This window comes from Sylvia atricapilla, chromosome 3, assembly GCF_009819655.1.
Source record: "Sylvia atricapilla isolate bSylAtr1 chromosome 3, bSylAtr1.pri, whole genome shotgun sequence".
Classification (NCBI taxonomy): Eukaryota; Metazoa; Chordata; class Aves; order Passeriformes; family Sylviidae; genus Sylvia; species Sylvia atricapilla.
In genome coordinates, this window is record NC_089142.1 from 26,393,921 (window position 1) to 26,418,876 (window position 24,956).

The following is a 24,956-nucleotide window of genomic DNA, read 5'->3' on the forward strand; positions in this document are numbered from 1 at the left end:
TACCTCTTTCATTTTTACTATCAACATACCTCAGGCTATTATGCAGGACAAACGCCACAAGGTCAGCCACTTTCCCTTTCCAGAGATTTAATGCATTTACATTTTTTTTCAAGCATATTCTTTCTTGTTGAAAAAAAAAACTTTGCAAAAGTCAAAAAAGGTCAATGCTATTAAAAGCCCGTTGAATGAGGTTAAAAAAATTATGTTCATGCAATATATATCCTACTAAGATAAAATAATTTAATTTTCTATTCAGTCTTCAGAGAGATTACAAGTGGCATTAGTAACAGTATGAAGATCTGGAACTCAGAGGAGTCTGAACCCTCCCTTCCACTATACTGATGCCATTGAAGCTCCTACTGTCACATCAAAGTGCATCTGATCACGGGAAATAATTCATATTTCTTCTCCTACCATTCTCTTAGAAGGACAAATATTAGGTGAGGGTAAAGAACCATCTTCAGCAGACACTGAACCTGTATCCTATATCTCCATAGTAGCAACTAATACAGGATGCTAGGAAAAAGAACAGTAACAGATCCCAGCACGGCTGAGGTTTGAAGAGACCTCCAGAGGTCACCTTATCCAACCCCCCCACCCCGCCCCCCCGCTAAAGTAGTGTCACCTAGAGCCAATCCTCAGGATCAGATTCAGGCAAGTTTTGAATATCTCCATGAATGGAAACTCCCACACCAATCAGAGCAACTTGTGCCAGTGCTCAGACATCCTCACAGCAGAAAAGCTTTGATATTGAGATGATACCTCCTGTGTTTCATATTGTGCCCTTTGCCTCTGGTTCTGTCACTTGGCACTGCTGAAAAGAACCTAGCTCTGCCCTTTTTGCAGCCTTTCTTCAGATATTTGCAGAATGTTGATGAGTTTTCCTCCTGAGTTTTTCCAGGCTGAACAGTCCTGGCTCTCTCAGCCTTCCTACAGGAGAGATGTTCCAGTTCCCTAGCCATCTTTATGGTCATGTGCTGGTCTCTCTCCAGGAGCTCCATGTCTCTCTTGTACTGAAGAGCTCAGAACTGGACACAGCACTCCAGATGTGGCCTCGCCAGGGCTGAACACAGGATAGAGATCCCCTCCCTCAACATGCCAGCAGTGCTTCTCCTAATGCAGCTCAGGATAGCATTAGCCTCCTTTGCAAGGGTACATTGCTGGCTCCTGTCTCTTTTGCTGTCCACCAGGATTTCCTGGTTCTTTACTGTAAGAAATCTACAAACTCTTTCCTGTAAAACTGTACAAATTACAGGGTGCCTGATGATCTCAGATTTTTCTTCATTCATGTTAGTAGAAGACTTTCCACATGATTTGGCTTAGAACTTCAGCAGCCATAATGTATGAATTTTCATATACGAATACACACACACACACACACACGCATGCACATGTGTACACTCACACACATAGTGACACAGAGGTTTGCATCAATGCAATCGTTTATGCTGTAAACCACGAATCTCTTTAACCTAAACATCTGGCTAACCCAAATCCCTCTCCTCCAACCCCATTAAAGGATTCAAAGTACTCTGCTGTATGGACATACAAGATGGACTGTAGGACTGGAGAATGGACAAACAATTTTCACAAATTGATTGTAGGACAAAATCAGCAGCATTTTTTTTTCAGATCTTGCTTACCTATGAGTTTACAAATGCCAAAAAATATTACCTTATGTGAATAGTTAGGATATTACTATTATTTCAGGTTTAGATTAGCATTTCATCTTATAATTAGCTTGTGTTACTTTTAAAATATATTCTATAAATGTACTCGGTTTTAATTTTTCCTCTCTTATCTTCTTCTCATACTATTCAGCCCATGCTGTAAACAATTGTTTGTAAAGCAGCATTCTGTAACCTTGTATAAGAATCTATATAATGACACATGACATAATCACATATTCCTTTTTCTGCTACTATTATACACAGAGAAAACAGCCTGCTGTAATTCTATATATGGTTATCAGAAATTTGTAATCACAAACACAGTAAATTAAGTAAAATCCAGGTAAACAGAGAGTTTTAAACCACAGAAGAGAGGGACAGGTACCAATAGAGTAACTTATCTTTACTCCTTTTTGCTTTCAGAAAAATTACCATTAATACTAATAAAATTGGAAATTAAGGATTTTGTGCTAATGCTCTCCACAGTTCCATTTCATTAAATGATTCCTCCTCCTACCCTATTCTTTCATTTCCAAATCTCATTGAATTTAGGTGACAGAGCACAAAATAATAGCTACATTTCCAGTGTAGAACAGCTGCCAGTTCCTTTGTTCTTCTTTTATTTTTATGTTGCACACCAAAAATCACAAATTTACGAACAATGTGATCATCATGTTCTTCTCTTAATGACTCTTTATATTACAGCAGCTTAGTCAGCCTCTACCTTCAGAGCAGAGTGTATTTCCTGCTGGGTTGGCAAATGTGTTGTTTGACCACTTTTCAGGCTCAGATGTTCCCTGCATGCCCAATAGGTACATTCGGATACTTAGTGTAGAGTGAAGCCATTAAGCAAACAGCACTGAGGGGCTTATTTGCCAGGGATCAGGAATGGCCTCCATTTGCCACAGTTTTCTATAAAATCTGCCTCTGCTACATTGTTTGCTATTGGGAAAAGGAAAAAAACAACACAGCAAAATGTCAAAGCTGCCAAGAAACACAAAGTCAATTTATTGTTACTGAAATAATGGAAACTTCTATGTAGAAGATCAATGAGAATGGGAGATCCTGTACTGAGAATGAATGCAGAGAGAGATTGCTGATATTATTAGAGAAGTAGATTCTAGGCGAAAACACATAGCTGTGAGACTAACTTATCATGTATAACAGGAAACCAAATGCTTTTGAATTTGGTAGCATCTATTTGTCAACAAAAAAAAATTATGTCCTTTTATTCATCAATTACACACTCTGTCTAAAAATACACAAACCCACAAATCTTACACTGTAGATTGATAAATGTCAAGGACACTACAGAAACACTAATCACCCAGATTAACTCTGGAAGGAGCAAACAGGAATCACCATATTTTAAATAGAATCTAGACAAACAAAGCTGCATCTTCAGTGACGGTTTTCTTTTTTGGAAAGAAAACACACAAAATTAAAGAGATTGGATAAAGAACTGAAAACATCAAAGACGGAAGGTGTGAAACTTCCTTAATTAAAATTGCATGAGTGTCTGGCAATCACCTGCTGGAAGAGGATACTGGGAATAATGAATACACAGAAATTCCCACACAAGGAAACAGCAAAGAATATAATATATGTTGGAAGTAGAAAGAAGGAAGCATAAAGATTAAATAAAACTTGCCAAAATCTCAAACTGAGCTGGACCTTACATGAGTTTGAAACACATGGAGAAAAGAAGAATGACAGACTACAAATGAGAAACATGACCAAGTTACAAATATTGCAGCTGTCACCAAAACAATTTGTCTTATGAACACTGGAAAAACAGTGCTAAAATTTCCAGGGTCAGGGTTTTCCTAGACAGTTATGTATCAGTGTCATTTTGTAATAGGCTGCAAATTTCATTTGCTGCTATTTAAAACTGGCATTATGGTCCCTTAAGCATAAAGTTTACACTGTTAGAAATATAAAATATGATTGGTTTCCATAATGAGCCAAAGAGTGGGATCTGATTAAAAAAATAAAAAATTTCTAGGTCACAACCCAGATGGAAGACAATAGGCATCACAGGAAATCAGCAGACTGCAGCTTAAGCAGAGAAACTGAACCTACTCTTAGGAGAAAAGAGCACAGAATCTGGGCTCAGAAATAATGAAGAAAATGGGAACAAAGAAGATGCAAATTCACTACATTTCACAAAGGCAGTGACAGACTAAAAACCCTCCTGCAAGGTCATGGTGGTGGATGAGGGTTGTGACTAGCCATTTTTCTTCTACTTTGTCTGACTTCATACTAAGCTTTTATTATGAAGAGATTAAATGCTTTAGTTTATAGATGTTTTCTACCAAAACCTGGGATGCTACTTATTTTGAAGACTTTTGGTCTTTAACTAAAGAAAACCATGCAGAATTTAATGCCCAGATAACTGTACAATTTAGGTCAGATCGAGGGGCTACCAACTGTGAAGGTATTTTTATGCATCCTTGTGTTAAGATTCCACAAGAAAACCCCAGATTTCAGCGTTCATTTCACTCAAAGATTAGAGAAGTTATATTACCTCAAATGAATATTGTCAAATAAAATATGTAAAAAGGACCTTCTGCTGGCTGTCCTAGTATTTCTTTATAAAGAAATTGTTAGTTCCTTGCAGAAGGAATGGTTCTTACCAGCTAGTCAGGCAGGGCTCTCACTTCTGGAAATACCTTTAGCACAATGAAAAGTCTACTGCAGGCCTACAAATTATCAATGACACCTAAAAGAAGTATAAGAGAAAATACTGTGCATGATTCTCTGTGAGCACATGACACAAATTAGCCACACACGTCTCCCTCTGAGGTGACACTGCAGTTGAGACAATACAGTGGTTAGAGCCCAGCTGGAAGATCCCTCCACTCTCTTGTTCCCACCCCCGTCAGGATGGTAGAAAGAAGAAGGGGAAAAGTGAGCAAACTCATGGGTTTTCATTAAGACAGTTTAGCAAATGAAGAAAAAAATCGATGCAAAAGCAATCACCACCAGCAGGCAGGTGCCCAGCCAGTCCCTGAGCAACAGCTACTTTGGAAAAACTTCCCATTTTGTCCTTGAGCATGATATTATATGGTATGGGATATCTTTTTTCGTCACCTAGGATCAGCTCTCTCAGCTGTATCTCCTCTCAGGCTCTTGACCACACTCAGTCTATTCCCTGAGGGGTAAGAGCAAGTAACAGAAGGAATTGATGCTATGTAAACAATGTTCAGCAACAGCCAAATCATCTCTATATTATCAACAATGCTTGGGTCACCAGTATAAAACACAGCACCATACAAGCTGCTGTGAAGAAAATTAGCTGCATCCCAGCCAGATCCAGTAGGGAGAATTAATACATATTGACACATAGCAATTATCATACAAAATTTCACAGAGAAATTATAATGTAGTTGATGCAATGCTTACCATGAGTCATTGCATGAAAACACATTTGCCACTAAAGGTGTTAGAGATATGCAAAGTCATACAAACACTAGTAAAAATGGTGACAGGTAAGAAATAAAAAAAATCCAAGATACTGTACCAGAATACTGTAAAAACACTGCTGTGAGAGCAAAGTTGGTGGTGTTTGTTTGTTTGTTTGTTTGTTTGTTTTAAATTTAAAATTCAGGAAGCACTAAATGGTTATGGAAAATTAAATAAACTACCTTAGTGTACCTCATAGCAACATGGATGCTTTTGGTTACTGAGTACACATTTATCAGAAGTGGCAACAATTTGCTTCACTGGCTATCCAAAGCACAGAAGTTTAATCAGTAAAAGTAATTTTCAATGGGATTTAGCAGCAAATTGTCTTCTTTTTTTTTTTTTTTTTTTTTTTTCCTGAAGAGAAACTCACGGATTTGCATTTTAATAGGATGAAGTTATACACCCAAAACTTCATGTTTGTGGCATAAAATTCTCTGCTGCTGAAAAAAACTTTCAGAAAAATCACACATACATAAAATAGGAACAGATGAATATTCAGATCAATTTTATCTATTAAAATGTGATATGAATTTTACATAACATGCTTTTTTTTCTCATATAGATTGAGTTTGGTTTGATTGCTACAATTGATGCCACAAAATTTACCTTTATCAAAAAAACAAGTTAACAGATGAGTAAATTGATAGTTAAATAAGATCAGCTCTTGATTTTAACTGTATGTTGCAAAGAATGCATAAAGAAACTAAAGGCAATATTTGTGCAGTCTCTTAAATTGCATAAAGAAACAGTCTGCAAGAAATGAACCTACAGTCACCAAATACAGAAGGAAAGAGTGGGCAAAAAATCTAGGGAACTGCTGATCGAAAGGGTCATTTGGGCAATCACTGCATTAGTTGCCCCACTAGTACATGCATGCTGTCAAATATATCTCTGCCTTGTCAAATGTCTGGTTTCTTCTGAACCTGAAAGGATCCTGCCTAAACTACAAGGAAGTAATTGCTCTTGCACAGTCCCCCTTTAGGTTTATACCAGCAGGTTGTATCACCTCAAGAACTACAAAGGAAGATTAGAGGCCACAACCTGATATCTGCTGGTACCTGGCCAAACACAATTACCTTTTCCATAGGATAAATCCTGTCTCTTCTTTGTTCTTCTTCATTGCCTACAGAGAGTGTAGTGGCCAGTATTCATGACTCTTAGATATAATTCTACCTTGAAAAAGAGACTGAAAGGAAGGGATAAACAAGACCAACAAACTGCACAAAATTTATGTGTGAAACTTCTTTTTAGGCAGAAAGTGTGCCTGTATATATTTTCAGTACAAACAGATAGTCTGAGCTTATTACAGAAGATCCCAGAGTACACTTATTCAATGGATGATTACAGCCTTTCCTCCCAGGCATGGAAACAGTGCAGTGTTCAAGTCAGTGTCTGGAAGGAACTCAAACTGTTTAGATGACAGAAGTCTGGGATGCAAGCACTGAAGAGCATTGCTGCACTAAGTCACTTCACCGTAGTTTAAGCTTTAAGCTTTGCTGGAATGGACTGATACCAAACATACCCTCTAAGGGCTCATGAAAGTCTTCTGCTAACTGCTCAAGCCTTGCTTCTTACTTATCATCAACCAGACCTACTGAAACTTTCAAAAAGGACCTCAAAGATTCACACAGAGGAATTATTAAAATGCCAACATCACAGATGGTGCCATCTGTTAAGATCCATTTCTTCCAGAAAAACAGCAATTATTTTCTTTTGTTGTTTCTATAATATGAGGTCATAAACCTATACTTACAACTCTCTAACTTTTTTAATTAATTTTGAATTGCATCAGCTTTTAAGATATCAGTGTGAAGGCATAGCTCCATCAAACACTCAGCCTGCTTGAGTGTGCTGTCCACCCCATAATGCTGCCTGCTGCCAATTTCAAGGTAACAATCATTTTTTTAAAAAGAGCTTCCAGACTGGATATGAATAATAGGCAAGCAAAGGTGAAAGTGAAGTACCTGACATGCTACCTGAGAAGGTTTTATGCACATAAACACTACCACATTTCCAGGAAAATCAGGAAATCTGGGAAAATGAGAAGCTGTTGGATAAAAAGGGCTGAACATGTTCAGTAGGAGTCATCCCAAATGTCTGTAACTGCCCTAGATTTTGCACACTGAATAGGAAGAAGAGACAAATGGTTAATGTAACTAAGGGAATCACATCTGTCAAAGAGTGAAAGCATCACGAAGACACTGAAAGTTTTATCCCAGGACAAATCCCATATCAGCACATATACTGAGATAAGATATCAAGGAGATATCTTAACAACAAAAAGGGCTGTAGCTATTGCCAGGATCCTGTGGTAATGTGCAGGAACTGTGGAATAATTAAGTGGCAACATCAACAGAAAACTGAAGATCTTAACATCTGGTCAACGAGGCAGCTATGGGAAAATAAAAGTCCTCACAGATGAAAGACAAAACCTGATCTTGCAGGCCTGCCAATATTGTTCAAAGACAAATGATCACCTGGATTTGAACTTTCAAATCCATAAAAAGAACTTGCATACAAGTTCAAAACAATGCTATCCCTTTTCAAAATGTTCTTCAAAATAAGGACATGATCTCCACAGAAACAGAATCATATTTTTGTGTATCACTGAAACAGCATCTTTTGTCTGAGAAAATTAGGGTACTTTTGCATAGGGTCCCTGAGAGAATTGACCAGCGAAAGTCTTGGGGTGATATGACAGGAAGGCATCAAAAATCCCAAGAAAATCTCACAGTTCTTTCAGTCTTTTCTTATATGAGAGATGTTCCAACCCCTTGATAATATTTGTGGCCCTCTACTGGATATATTCCAGTAAGTCCAGATATTTGTTATACTGGACAGGTACAGAACTGGTCCTATTAATTCAGACACAAGCTCACCAGTACTGAATAGAGAGGATGAATCCCCACCCATGAACTGTGAGGATGCTTAACTGGGTCATAGACAGCTTGCTGCCCACCAGAAATCCAAGGTTATCCTTTGCCAAACTGTGCTCCAGTCAGGTGACACCACAATGTATTTGCACATGGGATTATTATTCCTCAGTTGCAGGACTTTGCAATACCCTTTTTTGAACTTCATGAGATTTCTCATTGCTCCCCATTTGTCCAGTCTGTTGAGGTCCCTCTGGATGGCAGCAGAAATTTCTGGAGAATTAGCCACTTTCCAGTTTTGAGTCGACCTTAGAACTTTTGGAACAGTTTATACTGAGTGTCATCATGCAGTACTTAGAAGATGGCTGAGACTGTGCCGTGCTTTTTTACAGGCTTTCTCCCTCTTTCCCTGGCTAGCTCTGCCCTGGCATCGCAAAAAGGTCCAGTCCTGTATTCAGGAATACAGTTCCAGTCCTGTATTCTGGAATACAGTTCCAATCCTGTAGGTTCTTGCCTCAGCAGAAGTGTGAACAACGAGAGAAATAAAGGGACAGAACTCCGGTGGAGGACTTCAGCTGGGTTTTATTAAATTCTCACAATTCCCTTTCACCCAGGAGTCAGCTCGCCGAAGCCGACTAAACTCGTGGACTTTTACCGTAAATGTAGGGGTGGGGAGTGGGGAGGATACAATTTGGAACCAATCCAGAATGGGAAGGGAGTGACTCTGTACATAAATGGCAACTTATAGGACAAATCAAGGGCCAAATAGGGAAGGGGGACTTGGACGCCACCAACCACTCGACATCCTCACCAGAACTTTCTAGAGATCAGGGTGAGGCTTTGAAGTGACAGGCAGGACTCAGGTGTCACATAAATGATAACTGATTAATAACAATAACTGGGGTAAACCATAATGGGGTAAAACATGGGGTACATGGAACAAGCCATTATAAAACAAAGAACAAAAGCAAGCAGAAACTTGGTAAAGTCCAAAATGCATCACAACAGATGGCTATGGTCTCAAGCCCAGCCAGCACGGGTTTAGGAAGGGTAGGTCATGTTTCATCAACCTGATATCCTATTATGACCACATGACCTGCCTGGTCGATGCAGGAAGGGCTCTGGTGGTTATCTATTTGGACTTCAGCAAGGCCTTTGACACTGTCTCCCACAGCACACTCCTAGAAAAACTGGCAGCCCATGGCTTAGACAGGAGCACTCTTTGCTGGGTTAGGAATTGGCTGGATGTCTGGGCCCAGAGAGTGGTGGTGAGTGGTGCTGCACCCAGCTGGGGACAGTCACCAGTGGTGTCCCTCAGGGGTCTGTGCTGGGGCCAGCTCTGTCCAATATTTTCATTGATGGTATGGATGAGGCTATTGGATCTTCCATTCGTAAATTTGTGGATGACACTAAGCTGGGAGCATATGTTGACCTGTTGGAAGGTAGGAGGGCTCTGCAGAGAGATCTGGAATGGTTGGATGGATGGGAAGAGTCTAACTAGATAAAGTTTTATTAGTCCAAGTGCTAAGTCCTGCATTTTGGCCACAATAGTCGCCTGCAGTGTTGCAGACTGGGGTCGGTGTGGCTGGACAGTGCTCAGGAGGAAAGGGACCTGGGGGTTCTGGTGATAGCAGCTGAACATGAGCCTTCATGCCCAGGTGGCCAAGAAGGCAAATGGCATCCTGGCCTGGATCTGGAATGGTGTGGCCAGCAGGAGCAGGGAAGTCATTCTTCTCCTGTACTGGGCACTGGTGAGGCCACACCCTGAGTGTTGTGTCCAGTTCTGGGCCCCTCACTTTAGGGAGGATGTTGAGATGCTTGAGCACATCCAGAGGAGGGCAACAAAGCTGGTGAAGGACTTGGAAAACAAGCCATATGAACAACAACTGAGGGAGCTGGGGTTGTTTAGCCTGGAGAAAAGGAGACTCAGAGGTGACCTTATCACTCTCTACAACTTCCTGAAAGGTGGCTGTAGTCGGGGAGAGTTGGTCTCTTTCTCCAGGCAGCAACTGACAGAACAAGAGGACACAGTCTCAGGTTGCATCAGGGGAAATATAGGTTGGATATTAGGAAGAAGTTTTTCATGGAAAGAGTTATTAAATACTGGAATAGTCTGCCTGGGGAGGTGGCGGAGTCACCATCCCTAGATATGTTTAAAAAAAGACCGGATGTGGTACTTGATGCCATATTCTAGTTGAGGTGTTAGGGCTGGGTTGGCCTCGATGATCTTGAAGGTCTTTTCCAACCTACACATTCTGTGATTCTGTGATTTCTGAGGGTGCATTCTGTTTGTTCATCCAGGTCACTAATGAAGATGTCGAACAGTTTTGGATCCACTATTAAATTCTGAGGCACCTCACTAGTTACTGACCTCCAACCAGACTTTGCATCACTGATCACTTCAGGCATGGTCATTCAGACTTTTTTTAATCCACCTCACTGTGAACTTTTATGTACACCTGTACTTTGTCAGTTTTTCTATGATGATGTCATAAGAGACCATGTCAAAAATTTTACTGAAGTCATGGTAGACAGCATCTACTGCTCTCCCTTTTCCACCAATCTAGTTACCTAACTACAGAGACTGTGAGGCTGGTCAAGTACGATTTTCTCTTTTAAATGCATGTTGGTGACTTCTGGTTACTTTCTTGACCATGGAGGTTAAGAAAGGTGTTTGGAAATTGTTTCCAGGAGGATTTGCTGCATCACGTTCCCAGTGACTGACATGAGGTTTTCTAACCTATAGTTTCGCAGATCTTCCTTCTTGTCCTTCTCAAAGATGGTGATACTTGTTGTCTTCCAGTCTTCAGGAACCTCTCCTGGTTGCCATGACCATTTAAATATATTTGACCTCACAATGGCATCAGACAGCTTTCTCAATATTCCTGTGTGCAACACATTAAACATCAGAGACTTACATATGACCACTGTGTTTAAGGGATCCCTGACCTAATTCTTCTCACAGAATCACAGAATTAACTAGGCCGGAAAAGACTCTTGAGATCATCAAGTCCAACTTATGATCCAACACCACCTATTAAGCCATGGCATTAAGTGCCACATCCAGTCCTTTTTTAAACACCTCTAGGGATGGTGATTCCAGCAGTGCTAAGTATTCCTCGCTCCAGAGTTTCTCTCTGGTCTTAGGGATCTTTCATGCCTGAAGGCTGGTTTTATTGCGTCGTGGTTTCGGCTAGGACAAGGTTGGTTTTGGCAACAGCCGGGAGTGGGCATGGCCAGTACCCGAATTATATTCCATACCCACTAACATCATTACCAGGGGAGAGGGAAAGGAACTCTCACTTCCCAGGAGAAGGGTGTTCCTTCAAGTTGAGACAGATAGTGGGGCGAAATGGTCCAGTATTTGTTTATTGTCAAACATTTCATCTCAGTGCAGTGCAAAGTGGTTGCAGACATTCTTGTGTTTTACATGTTGACTGAGAGAAAGATACTTCTAGTATCACACAGGAATACACAGCATGCACCTTTTATCAAACAGATTTTTTTTACAGTATTTCTATCCATCTGAACATTCTCACCAGCTGCCTTTAGAAATTGAATTATATCATACTGTTTTCCTTTAAATCTATCTTTTGTTTCCCAAATTCTTATTTCCCTCTATAGGAAATATAAAAAAAAAAAAAAAGAAAAGAAAAGGAAATCTTTCTTCCATACTAAACAGAAATCTAAATTCAAATCTCTTATTAAATTCTCCAAATACAGTGTTTGTTTATGTCCCTCCACCCCACATGCTTTTTAGAAGTCATCTCAAGAGAACATGACAGAAATTTTCAGTGATGCCTCAGTCTTTTAATTTGCTGAGGTTGCTACCTGGTTAGCTGCAAGCATTTAGTACACACAAGGCTGAGTTCAGGCACTAAAATTATGAAATAATTACAATGCTTTTGAAAAAATACTTCCATAAAGCAAAATTCTGAGGGGATTAGAGTGAGACAATGGCACAACCATCATTTAAGGACAGCAAGAGACTTTGCAATGTTATTTTTCTTTATTTTCAGACTCAGAATCTTCAGGAATTTGATTTCTCCATGCATACAGAGCTCTGTTATTTCTAGCTGCATAAAAGAGCTTCTAGAGGATACAGCTAAAGCCATGTTTATCAAAATCTCATATAAACAAGAAAGAGAAATAATCCATTTGACTCAGCATAGTGATGCTGATGAGAGTTTTGGACCACAAACTCATTGCTTATAATGTTCTGATTCAGTGTGGCTGCTCTTAGCCAAGGCCTTGTTGCACAGATGGCCCTGGGCCATGAACTTCTTAAAGTTCACTGGCTTCTGTTCTGTAAGAATATATAGTGCAGCTATAATATCACCAGTTTGGGTGATCTAGAGCTCTGTAATAAGTACAATGATCTTGGCATTTTAGCATCTATCTAACAAGAACGAATTACATTTTTAATCTTGGTTATGGTAATCAGTTTATATTGTGGACTGCTGATATATTATATATGTGGAATACAAATGATTTTTTTAAAGTAGAGATGTTGATATTAATAAGATTTTTGCACTTCTGTGAAGCACAGCCTTGTCAAAGTTATTCAATTTATATAACCTTAAGTGTCCTCTTTAATTTGATGCAGAAGACAATCAGTGAGAAAAACCCTTGGTTTCTCATCAGCAATACTTTCTCATCTGTGGACTTAACACAGTGAAGGATATTTCTTGCTTTCTCACTTGAAGGCATGTCAAATGACTTAAGGTATGTCATATGACTTGCAGTGTCAGGAGATTTTATTAAAAAGTTTAACCGAAATTTTCTTAATATAATATCAGTATTTGTATTATATGATAATATAATATTTAATATATGCATATGTACATGCATGCATTTCTGAAATTCTAGCTTCTGTAAAACAACTCTAGTAAAATTTAAAACAGAAGCAGTAAAAGTATCACAAAATACAGCTGGAGAAATTCACATTTTCACAATCAATACATCTGATATTATAAACTTCAATAATACTTCTCTTAATATCTTCCTGATAAAATACTAAGTGAAACTTATGACTAATAAAATCACCCAAATTAAAATTATTTTTCAATATAGACTTACCAAGAAGCATTCAGGAAACAGTAGTGAAAATCTCTATACTTTTATGTCTCCCATTCAATATTTTTTAATATTATAAATTTGGAATTTTTTAGACACATGAGAAACATTTATTGTACATTTTTATGAATAGTCTAGGTTTAGAATTTAAAATAACTAGCAAAATTTAAGATTTCTGTGATCGTATATGCTATTCTTGTTTAGGGATCCCACAGCACTGATAATGATCTTCAGCAAGAATTCAAACTTGTTTCAAGTAGATAAATCAGTAATGAATTATTCAAAACACTTACATGAACACGCTCAGATATAAGAAAAAGAATAAAAAAATCCATAATATGAATATAAGTATCCTGATTAATCTAATTAGAAAAAGAACCAAATAAAACCTGTCACTTTTCACTACAATGCTCCCTGTGCATATATCTTTCCTCTAAGGTAATATCTCAAATGCTGCAGTGTCCAAAGATCATCGGCAACAGCCTTTTCAACACAAATTGACTTACAAAGAATAAGATAAGCCAGCAATACACTACTACAGGGGTGTTTTAGCTTTCCCTTGATGGTATCATTTCTCTGTATGGTTTAGGTTTGAAGACCTAACAACCACACATACTCAGATAGTAAGGGTTACTGGCACACTAATAACAAAGAACCCTACAGGGCAGGACTGGACACTTTCAGCAAAATATCTGAAGTCACATACGTATTTCTTTTTCTATCAATGGATTAGCCAAGAGTGTCTATTACCACTATTTAGTAGACATAATTACAGTATATTGGAATTAGAATAAAACTGATTTACTAATGTAATTCTATTACATTTTTTCTCTTTACCTGGAAAAACCTTTTTAAAAAAATCAAAAATTCACATTCAAAATATACTGAACAGAACTAGATATGTTACCAAAATTGTAATACAAATATTTGTGTAAAAACAACTCTCTTTATGACAAACCATCAAATCATTATTTATTTTCAAAAGAAAAATAACTGCCTATGTAAAAATACCTGAGTTCTAAAAAAAGCAAAAACCCCCCAGTAAAACAGTAAGAATATGATAACCATCTTGATGGTAGAAATATAAACACTGGGATGTTATGATGGAAGAGTAAAAATCAAGAAAGGTGTAGGCTGCACCAGAAAAAGGCAATATAATAAAGGCAGTCAAACAAATATATACAAACTGGCACAAATAATTTTGCACTAAAATTTCATGCAGAAAGAAGAAAATTATATTAGAGCTATATTATATATAATATTTCCAAGGTGATGATAATATTCAATAAATACTAAAGCAGGTTAGAAAGGGTAAGGCAGAAAAGACAGTAATAACGGAGTTTAATCCAAACAGTTGGGTAAGAAATCATGACAAAAATATGATGTAGGGACTACATTTTTAGATGCTGGAAATAATGATTTCTTGGAACCATTAGAGAAACTATGAGAAATATAACTCTAGGCAAATAATATGTTTAAATATTTCAAAATACAGTCATTAAAATACCTTCCAAAACATTAAAAATATTACTATAATATACTCAAACTCTGTGCTCTCCTGGGAGGAAATCACACTTAAAAAGCCACTAGAAGGTTTAACTGCATCAAGACAAGGTTATTAAGGATAAAAACAAATAGAAAGCTCAATGGGTAAAATGCTTGCAGGTTACAGAAAAACACTTTCATAGAGTTCAGTAACTACATATGATTAAGTAGGAAAAAACATCAAGCATGACTTCAAATAAAAAAAAAAAAAAAAAAGAAAAAAGAGAGATGGCTTGTCAAAGTAGCATAATAAAAGAGAGTATTAGTCAACAATTTTCCAGCCAAAATATGGGTGAAGGTTTAAAAGGGTAATAATTGGTAAACTAAATCTGTTATTATGCATATTTTAAAATGTTCTGGGATATATTTTAGTTTAGTCTGAAAAAAGTACTTAAGCCATAAAATCATAGAACATCCCAGGCTGGAAGAAATCTTACAAGATCATCTGGTAGAACAGATGACATTATCTGGCATCCTATCCAAATATGTATTGAAAACCTCCAGTGACAGGGACTCTACCATTTTCCTGGGGAGGTAGTTCTATGTTCACCAAAACTTTCTAATATATGAAAACTAGGAAGCCTGTAATTGTGCAAAAACCCTATATAACTTTTAAATTAAATTGTGTTTGGCAACAATATAGAGAAAAGTGGCAAATACTATACTGGCATTTCAAAAGGGACTATGAAAGGCCAGAATAATTGAAGCAAACTGAAACTCAGAAACTCTACATTCAGAATAAAATTCTTGAATTTTGTAAGGAGGAATGTAAGTAGCAAAAACAAGGGACAATATCACAAAAAGGTCTAAAATTTTGTTTAAGGAAGTTATGATTCTCCAATTATTATTATCCTTTGAACACATCAATGGTCCTATTTAAGAAGGTCACCCAGAACCTGAGTCAACTTAACTTCCAAATGTTTTGACATTGTTCCCAAGCAAAAGTTTTTAAAGAAAATTAGTAATTATGGGAAATACAGGAAGGGTTTTTTTAGGTGGGTGGTGAACAAGCTGAATCAAAGAAAAGATGAAAATTGCCAATACTAGTTGACTTTTCACACAGGTTAGATGCAACAGATATTGCCCATTGAGTCTTATGCTGTTAAACACATTCACAAAATATCTGAAAACGTAAGAAGTACTGATGCTCAGAAGTGTGGTGATCAAAACAAACTATTCAGAACAGGCAAAATGACTCTCCAGTCAAGGGACAGGACCCCTGACTTCAGGGTAATGTTTAATTATATAAGAACAGAGTCTGTAGACCATGACTTACCAATCTAAAGGAGAACAAATACCAGAAGATGTGACAGTAGCCAATGAAACATTGACATGTAGAAGTATTTTTGGTGATGGGACAAATATTTATTTAGCATATAAAAGTGCATAAATATTTAAAATATCTTGAGTAATAGTAAGTGGTGCTCTTAATTAAGATAAGCATTCAGGTGTTGCAAAGACAGAGTCAAAACATATCCTAAGTAGGACATTAGAAAATAAATACTTGTCAGGATCTAAGGCTGTCATGCCAAGATTCAAAAAGAAGTCAGATGCTCTTCGGATGGAAAATGCATTTCAAATCAACAAACACCCTGAAATCGCCTTCCTGAATATTTTAAATCACAAACCTGACAACAGAACAGACTTAAAAGACGTAAAATGTGTGTAGGGAAAGTCAAATTAAAAGTGAGCAGCATAAATATAAGGACAAACAATTTCATCTCATTTAAAAAAAAAAAAAAAAGCCAGATACTGGAATTGATATAAATGGGAATAACTCAGTTTCAGAAATGCAGCAATAAAAGCACAATCAGATTCTGGATAAAAGATTCAACACTGTTCATTTTCATTTTCTATACCACTGCAAAAACTTAAACACTAGTGCATAGCTACTACAAGCTAAACACTTACATTTCACTGTATCTAGAGGGAAGACTAATGCATGGCTACTGGCTTCCATTTAGTCTATTGTGAGCTAGAGCTTAAACTAATGGATCAGATAATTCTTTAAGTTATATCAAATATGAAATATCCTTTGGATAAATCCTAGGCATATTGCTGATCTAATGGGATAAAAACCCCAAACCTATAACTAGTTTACATAAAAAAATATTTTAAAAAATATGATTTAATAGTTAAATATGGAAATTTCAGTTATGCTGTGGAACAGGAAATGTATGGACTTTCAAGAACTGGCCTCTCTAAGGTTTCATACTACCCATTCTTGTTTATACCACTATAGCAAACAGTTGCAGCCATGTAACAGTCTACTGTATCTTGCAATCCTGTGACAGATTGAATGTTCTTCCCTTTGTTGGCTTCCCCAAGAATCTTCTCAGGCTGAGCACTGCAGCCCAGCGAGCATTAATTGGGTCAGGATAACTGTAATTTGCTCACATCCAACGATTACTGTAGCAGGATGTTAAAGAATCATGTACATATTATCTTACTATAAATTATAGTATGAAAGTTGCTGTCAGAGCCCAAGATTTATCAGGTGAGGTGAATGCCAGATAATCAAATCTAAAGCACTGTGCACAGATTGTACTAAATTCCCCCACTGCTTTGCAATGTTCTGGCAAGGGAAATGGATCATAAACTGTTTCTAACTAGACAGTTACAGAGGGGTTACTGTTGTGTTAGTCTATGGAAGCACAGCAGCTGTAACATAGAGCAAATTGCTTTTGGATCATTCCAAATTAAGGGTCTGATTCTGTATTTTGTAACACCTGTTTCACATTGTCCATTTCTTCACTCAATGCCACTGAATTCTGTGGATGAGTTATAAAAAGAGAAAGAATGCAATTTTGCATGTTTTAGCAGTTGGTTATTAAAAAGTTTAAAACATTTTTATCTACATATTCACATACCTGAGAATATCTTAAAACTTAGCAGTACATATGATTGTAATATCACATCTCTTTTTCATAGGAAAACTACATGAGTTCTTACATATGCACAGTGTATTTGACACATTTGTATTTAAAGACTCCTAGTTTGAGTCTTTAGATGTATAATGATTTCCACCTCACCTTAATTGCAACATTAACACATCCTGAGCATATCACTCAATTATCAGTTGTCATTTCCCCATTGGTAACATATTGATGCTCACATACGTATTTGCACACCTTCCCCTTAATCTTTTTGTTTATTTGGAAGATTGCTCCCCTGGTACAGAAGCTTCCTTTCCTTCTGAAACTTTCCTGTTTTTATACTTGCAAGGTTTAATTATAGAGAACTGCTTGAGTTGAAAAGGAATGTGAATATATAATGACATTTCACATTCTCCATACTAACATACTATTAAATCTAGAAATATAAATTACTGGAACAATTATAGCAGCAAAAATAACAGTACTACAGCAATCAACTGCTGCTGCTGTAAGTATTTGAAAACAATCTTTAATTTCCCTTTGAGTGTACCAATCTTCTCCGCAGTGAAAAAGCTATTGTAAACAATTAACAATACTAAAGCTAGCATGAAATTAATTATTATGAAATGTCTTGAGATTTCAGAAATAATACCTTTTTGCAATTTTTGATCAAAAAGGGATTTTTTCTGTGTGTAATTTAGTTTCTCTTTCTTTTTTGTTGATTTTTATGTCTTAAAAAACAAATGATAATAGCTTTAAACCCCCATATTAGGGGGTTATAATATATAAATATTAGGCTGTTTAACTGATTTTGCCATTTACCTGTGGCAAGTCTGAACTATTTTCATCATATTCTTTATCAAAGAAATAGGATAGAATAAAAAATAAGTAATAAACTAAGCTGGCACAGAACTGGAGGGGATTTTTTTTTTCACTGTGGCAAGACAGCAGGACAAGATGTCTGCCAGCCCGCTATTTATTAGTTTAGCTTTCATTCTGACTGCTCAGCAATAACTTCCTAGACTGTCAGATGACTCTGCTATACTTTGCAAAGGACAGTTTACAGAGTCATAAAAACAATTTCTTGCTGTGCACGAAACAGATTGCAGTGCTTGAACTTGGATTAATTCATTCAAGGTGTTTCAGTGCACATATCTGTTACCTTGATTTTTACCCATATCTTCAGATCCTTCAGGATTCATACCAAGCCAAATACTTTTTCCATCTCTGGCTTGTGGATAGCTAAGAGAACTGTAGATGTGTAGGAGGAAGAAGCAGCAGAGACAAACTGTTATGCTCTGACTATGACCCAAATTTCCTATCCTCCTGTGCCACTCAGAGGCAGGAAATAGAGTTGGGAGTGAAGCAACAGGGAATGTAAGCATACTGGTCAGGCAGTTTCCCTTTGCTAAATCCATGCTTGGTTGTTCCCAAGGATGTGCTTGGCCTTCATATGTTTCTATATTAGTATCAGGAACATAGTTGTGCCATTGACCTGACTGGCTCATGGTTCCTCATCTTCCTTCTTGGCTTTTTTTAAGATGAACATAACATCACATTTGTCTTTTTTCCCTGTTATCAGGGGCTTCCTCTGATTGCTCTAGGCTTTCAGAGATAATGGAGTGTTGTCTCATGACAACATCAGCCAGAGGTGAATGCTTATAAGCATCTTTCTGGATCCATGGTACTTTATATGTCTGGTTTCCTTAAGTAGTCCATAACTTTATCTTGCTCTAGTGTTTTTCAGCACCAATCACAGACACTAGGACTGAGATCTGGGAGGTCTGAGATCTTCTGAATAGTGAAGGAATCTATTGGGTATTATGGCATTGCTTTCCCAGATGTCACAGATATTCTTTTAAATGCATCACTGCTTGAGGATAAGGCTCTGATCTCCGCAAGGGACTGTGGCAGAAACGAGAGAAATGAGTGGAATTGTTGCACCTTGCCTTACATGTTGAGTGCACTCTGACTCTAAGGCATAACAACTATTAAGAATACAGGAAAAAAAATGTGGAAAGAATGCATGGAAATTTCAGAGTTGATTAGGAAAAATGTATAGGAAATCTTTAGAGGAGACAGTATTTTACCCTTTATAGGTCTTTATAGGTCTTTATAGGGCTTTATAGGTCATCTCAAACTTCAATCAAAATGAAAGGAGGAGGAATCTATCCTAGAAATGAATCAGTTAACATGAGTCAATTCCAGTAATACACTACTCCCACGTCAACAGTTTCTGGTACTGACAGCTTGAAGTTCTTGTTAGTCAGAAACTGAAGGAGTCTAGGGTCTGAAGTCACTGTTCTCTGCAACTTCCACAATTTTGGAAGGTAGGAGATCCAACATCAGAGTGAGCTACTCCTGTGAGAGAAGGAGCTAAAACAAGACAATGTATTATTAGGTGAATACTGCAGATATCACAAGGGTCATTATCCAACTTGACTACAAGAGTGATCAGAGAACTTGTCAGAAAAAGCTGAGTCTCAGCTGGAGCAGAATTCTCCCTTGAAGCAAACTGCAGGACGAAGGTCAGAATCAGACCTGTTCTGTTTCAGGGATGATGAAGGTTTTACAATAGAAGCTTGACTGCCTGGGTCTAAACTGATGGAAAAGAAACTTTCTGGAGTGGTTTCCTACTGCTGGAGTTGAAAAGCCCACATAAAGAGTACTTGGACAGGCAGTTCTTCATCCCCTGACAAAAGGGAAAAAACCCAGCCTTTATAGACTATATTTGTCTTGGAGCCTACAGACTTCGACAGGGGAGCCAAGGAAAACTGAACTTCCCTGAAGCTAGAAAAACATAAAAATTAAGCAAAATGAGATACTAAGATCAAAATGAATATGAAAATCACAAATAAGCAAAGAAAATTAAGTGTAATAAAGGCTGAGATAATCTTAAACAGAAAGAAAGCTGCAAGAAAGTTCAGTGGAAAACTAGAGAGGCAACTGAGAATAGAGAATATATTTTTGCCCTTTTGGGGAAGTTATAGGAACATGCTTTCCAAGTACTAATAGAGGTTAAGTATCCCCAGCTTGAGCAATGGTACATGTCCCACACCTATTACCTAATTGAGATAACAATCTTGAACCACCAAATCTCACCTATTAATCCTGCATTAAGAATAGAACTGAACTGCAACATTCTCAAAGCAGGAAAGCCCATGTTAATATGACAATCCAACTCATGCAGGCAAAATTTTTAGCAATAAATTACCTTTAAACCATTGTGTTTCCTTGCTATTTGAACTTCCCTAATGTAAATTTATTTTTCTGGATTTTATTTGGCCTTTAGCTAGTAAAGAGCTATTTTTCATCTCAAAATTCATTCTCATATACACATCATTACTATAACCCTCAAACAAATTGTTTCTCTACCTGCTCCAAAACACACTGCGTGAATTGAACTTCTCTAAGCCTTCATTATAAATTCTTTGAGATATCCTCCAAATATTTCTCTTAGCTTCTAGAAGATAGGTCATTTAAACATTAAAAACATATTTTTCATCTATCTCAGTAATATGGATACATTTGTGTAGTAAATAAAATTCTATATACTGCCAACAATAAATTATTCAGATAAAGCTATAGTTTGTGCATGAACATTTGAATTAAGGGAAAAGTTTTAACTATGAATAGTACTTAATATGTCCTTTTAATGTCAGCATGAACTACTTAGAAGCACACTTTTTGCAAAATATTTTACAACCTAAGAAACACTTACTTAAAGAACTTTTAAGCTGGATTTCAACACTCTCTCTTGTCCCATCATTGATTACTATGCAATTTATTATAAGGTGAAAGCAATCTAGAAATGCTACATTACAGTAGCAGTATCAAAAACATGCCAGTGCTTGAAATTATTCTATTTGCCTCATAAGATGACCTTCACTTACTGAAGAATGGAACAGAAATAAAAAGGTTAAATCAATTGCACAGGGTGAAGCCTACCTAAAATTATGGCATAAAAGATGAAAACTGGAATACACAAGCCCAGTTTTTACAGTGCACTTGCAGTCTAACTTTCTTATGGTTATGGCGTGACACCAATCCAAAGGTCCCTGTTCAAATAAATGAGACCTGCACTACACCAACTCAGCACTAACAGTTTAATTTATTTCAAGACTTGGAAAACACAAACCATCACAGATAGTCTTTATAATGTAATAAATGAACAGTTTTACATTCTGGAAGCACATTTGGCAACAAGACAAGAGAGTTAAATAGTCCAGGTAGTAACACAGGTTGTAATTGGACAAGTTAAAGTCGGAGACCAACTCGGAGCTATGTGACTAGTGATGTCACCGGCATTTTATGTCAAAAATTTAATTTAGAAAATCTGTACATAGCTATGACAATAGCCCCTAAGATGCTGAGGTGCACTCCATACTTAGATACCTGACAAGAGCTAGAAGGCTGAACCAGCTGCACTGGGAGCTGTGTTGCAGAGGGGCCATGCTGCTGGAAGCTGAACTGAGGATGCCCTGGGTGTATGGTGCCAGTCTCAAATTAATTACAAGGCCAGGGCCTTTGATCTATGTAAGCATGAAGAGTTTAAGTGCCATAAACTGAAACAGAAATTGCTAACTATACTCATTCTGCTTGGGAAAAAACCAAACTATTGGAAATCCCTTAAGTGATGTGTATCAGTTATTGTGACTACTCCACCCCAAAATGCTCTATAAGAACACCTGAGTAATGATCTGCTTGTCTCCAGCTCTCTGCATGACCTTGTGGGTATTCTTCTTCCCTAACTCTGTACAATCCCCACTGTATATTACTTCTCATCCCTGCATTCATTAATGCAGTTTCAAAGGTTAGGGTTCTCTTGCTTGGTCCATTTTTACACACACCTCCCTGAGCCAGCACAGACAACAAACAGAGCCTCCTTTGTTTTGAAAACCATTGCAGTCATACCATTCACATCTTCATAGAACTAGCACCTGACATGAAAGGTACCTCCTCTAAATTTAATCAAATTTGCTCCTTTACTCTCCCTACTAAAGACAAACAAGATTCCAGATAATGATTTTGGACCATAATGCCCTTTTAGTTCATTTTCCACACATGAGCAATATGCTGTAAGGGACCATACTCACCCCTTAGATGCAACTCTTAAAAAGCTGCAATTTTTATTTTTTGCATGGTTTAAATCTCTTCAGTTATTACACGCATACATACATACATACATACATCAATATCCTATTCCTAAAAGTAATGCAAATTTAAATAATAACATTAATAACAATAACAATAACATCATCAACAACAACAACAATAATAATAGTAATAGTAATAGTAATAATAATAATAATAATAACCTGTTTTGCTGGATAAGGATGAGGCAAACCACCAACAAATATGGATCCTGTTTCAAGCCAATAAGAGCTGGGCCAGTAATTTCTAGTTATAATTGTATTTGAAGATAACTTCAGGATTGACATTTCTGCTTCGCATGGTACCACTCCTTGCCTGCACAAATGCAGAAATAGGCACGTTTTAGCACCATATATTATTTACATAAGTGTCTATCCAACAAATTAATTAGACTGTTACTAAACCAACGAGGAAAGAAAAACAAGTAAATAGCTGTTTTGTATTATAGAACTATAAATATAAAAGAAGCTGTTTAACAAGCTGTAAGTTGACATGTCTTTGGGGTTTGAAATTCCATTAAAATGAAGCTATATTGTAAATCTGGGCAGTTTAATTGCTAAAAAAAGCCAAAGCATATAAATGACTAAATAAAAAGACTTAGAAAATTTTTAATAGTAACAAGGCTTTGTAATTTATAAAAAATACATTTTAAATAGCTCTTTCTCATCACACACACACAAAACACAAACCACAAAAGCAATTTAAAACAAGCTGCACTTTTGAAAGTGCAGAGATACTATAATAATCTGTAATATTTATCTTCAAAAGGATCATTTCTAAAGCTGAAGTCAGTAATTTTAGGCCCTGAAATTAATACATACATTCCCATTTCCCTCCTCCATTCATATACCTTCTTAAAAATGTTGCTGGTAACCACATGCATACACTGTCAACAACAAACCAGGTAGGTAGGAAGGTACCAAGCAAACAGTTTGGATTCTTTCAATTTTTTAAAATGATGTAAAAGTCATTTGCATTCCAATAACCAACTGGCAGCAACCACTTTATCTTCATGTAAGAAAGCACAATAAGAAATATCAGAACTAAACCAGTTTTTCATGGGGGGATTTCTTCCAGCCTATCTTTCTCTCAGTACATGAAACAAATCAGAGTTCAATCATCTCTATTTTTAATGCTATCCAAGTGTCTTTATAATATGGGTGTCACAAAGAACCTATGTGAAAACAGCACATAAAAACCACCCCTCACAACCCAAAAAACCCAAAACAAATAAGCTCCAAACCCACAAACCAACAACCCACAGCTCTGTAAAATTTGGGTAGGATGCAGTAGGTATTGTATGAATTCAGTTTATATCTGACAATGCAAAATGACCTTCTGAAAATTCTTACAAAACTGAGCATTAAAAGTTTTCTTAACTATATTCTGCCTTACGGTAATATATGGATTCTCACATATTATTTCATAAGGTCCTCTATGTGTTTTTAACTGACATGATGGAGAGCTAACATTAGTAACATTTGCAAACAGTTCTCTGTGTTCTCCATGTAATTCTGTTTTGAGATACTTTCAGAACAATATGCAAACATGGTGATATGTATTTACAGAAAGGACTATAAATATTTGTGTATGCAAAATGGCCTGTCCATCCTATGGCAAATAACTTCAGGTGAAGAATAAAAGAATTTGGTTTGTAGCTAAAATCAAGAATGAAGAAGAGAAATAAATTGGTTTTGATTCTGTGGACTGAAAACTAGCATCTTAATGGATCGATTCAGGGCACTTTTTTGTTATCCCCTCAATTTTTTAACTTGATAATTAATAGCTAACATGAATGCAAAAAAGGAGCTAAATATGTCAAGAATCAAGGAAAGAAATGCATTTCCTAATATGATTTTGGATATTATACAAGGGCTGCATGTCTAAGCACATACACAAGGTTCTGTAACACATCATTTTCATTAATGACTTACAAAGGAAGTTTGCTGATAATGTGTGAAACTGGCACAATCATTCTCTGTAGCTCTATTTGCAATGGTCAAGAAATTTTTATTACTGTTTGAAGCCAGTAGGACATCATGGATATTACATTCTACAGAAAATGGTGGAAGTGACACAAAGGAAAAAATTAAAATTTTGTAAATATGTTAAAATTTTTCCTGATAAAATGATATTGTAATAAAAAAAGCATAATAATAAGATAGCAATAGAAATATTGTAAATCAGACTTGTTTTAATGCAGTGTCATTCTTAAGATGGAGTGGAAGAGGGTCAGGGAGGAACTACCAGGCTTTTCTTTTTGACTATCTGACAGATGTGCTAAGTGAAGTACA

General features: G+C 36.8%; 1 protein-coding gene across 1 annotated transcript in view; it reads right to left on the reverse strand.

Annotated features, from left to right (window-relative positions):
* The window catches only part of EYS (eyes shut homolog), a 718,715-nt gene that overhangs the window by 224,040 nt on the left and 469,719 nt on the right, over positions 1-24,956 (reverse strand). Inside the window, exon 34 of the mRNA XM_066314978.1 lies at positions 22,827-22,977. Coding sequence (XP_066171075.1) covers positions 22,827-22,977 — 151 coding nt within the window. The remainder of the gene's footprint in view (positions 1-22,826; positions 22,978-24,956) is intronic.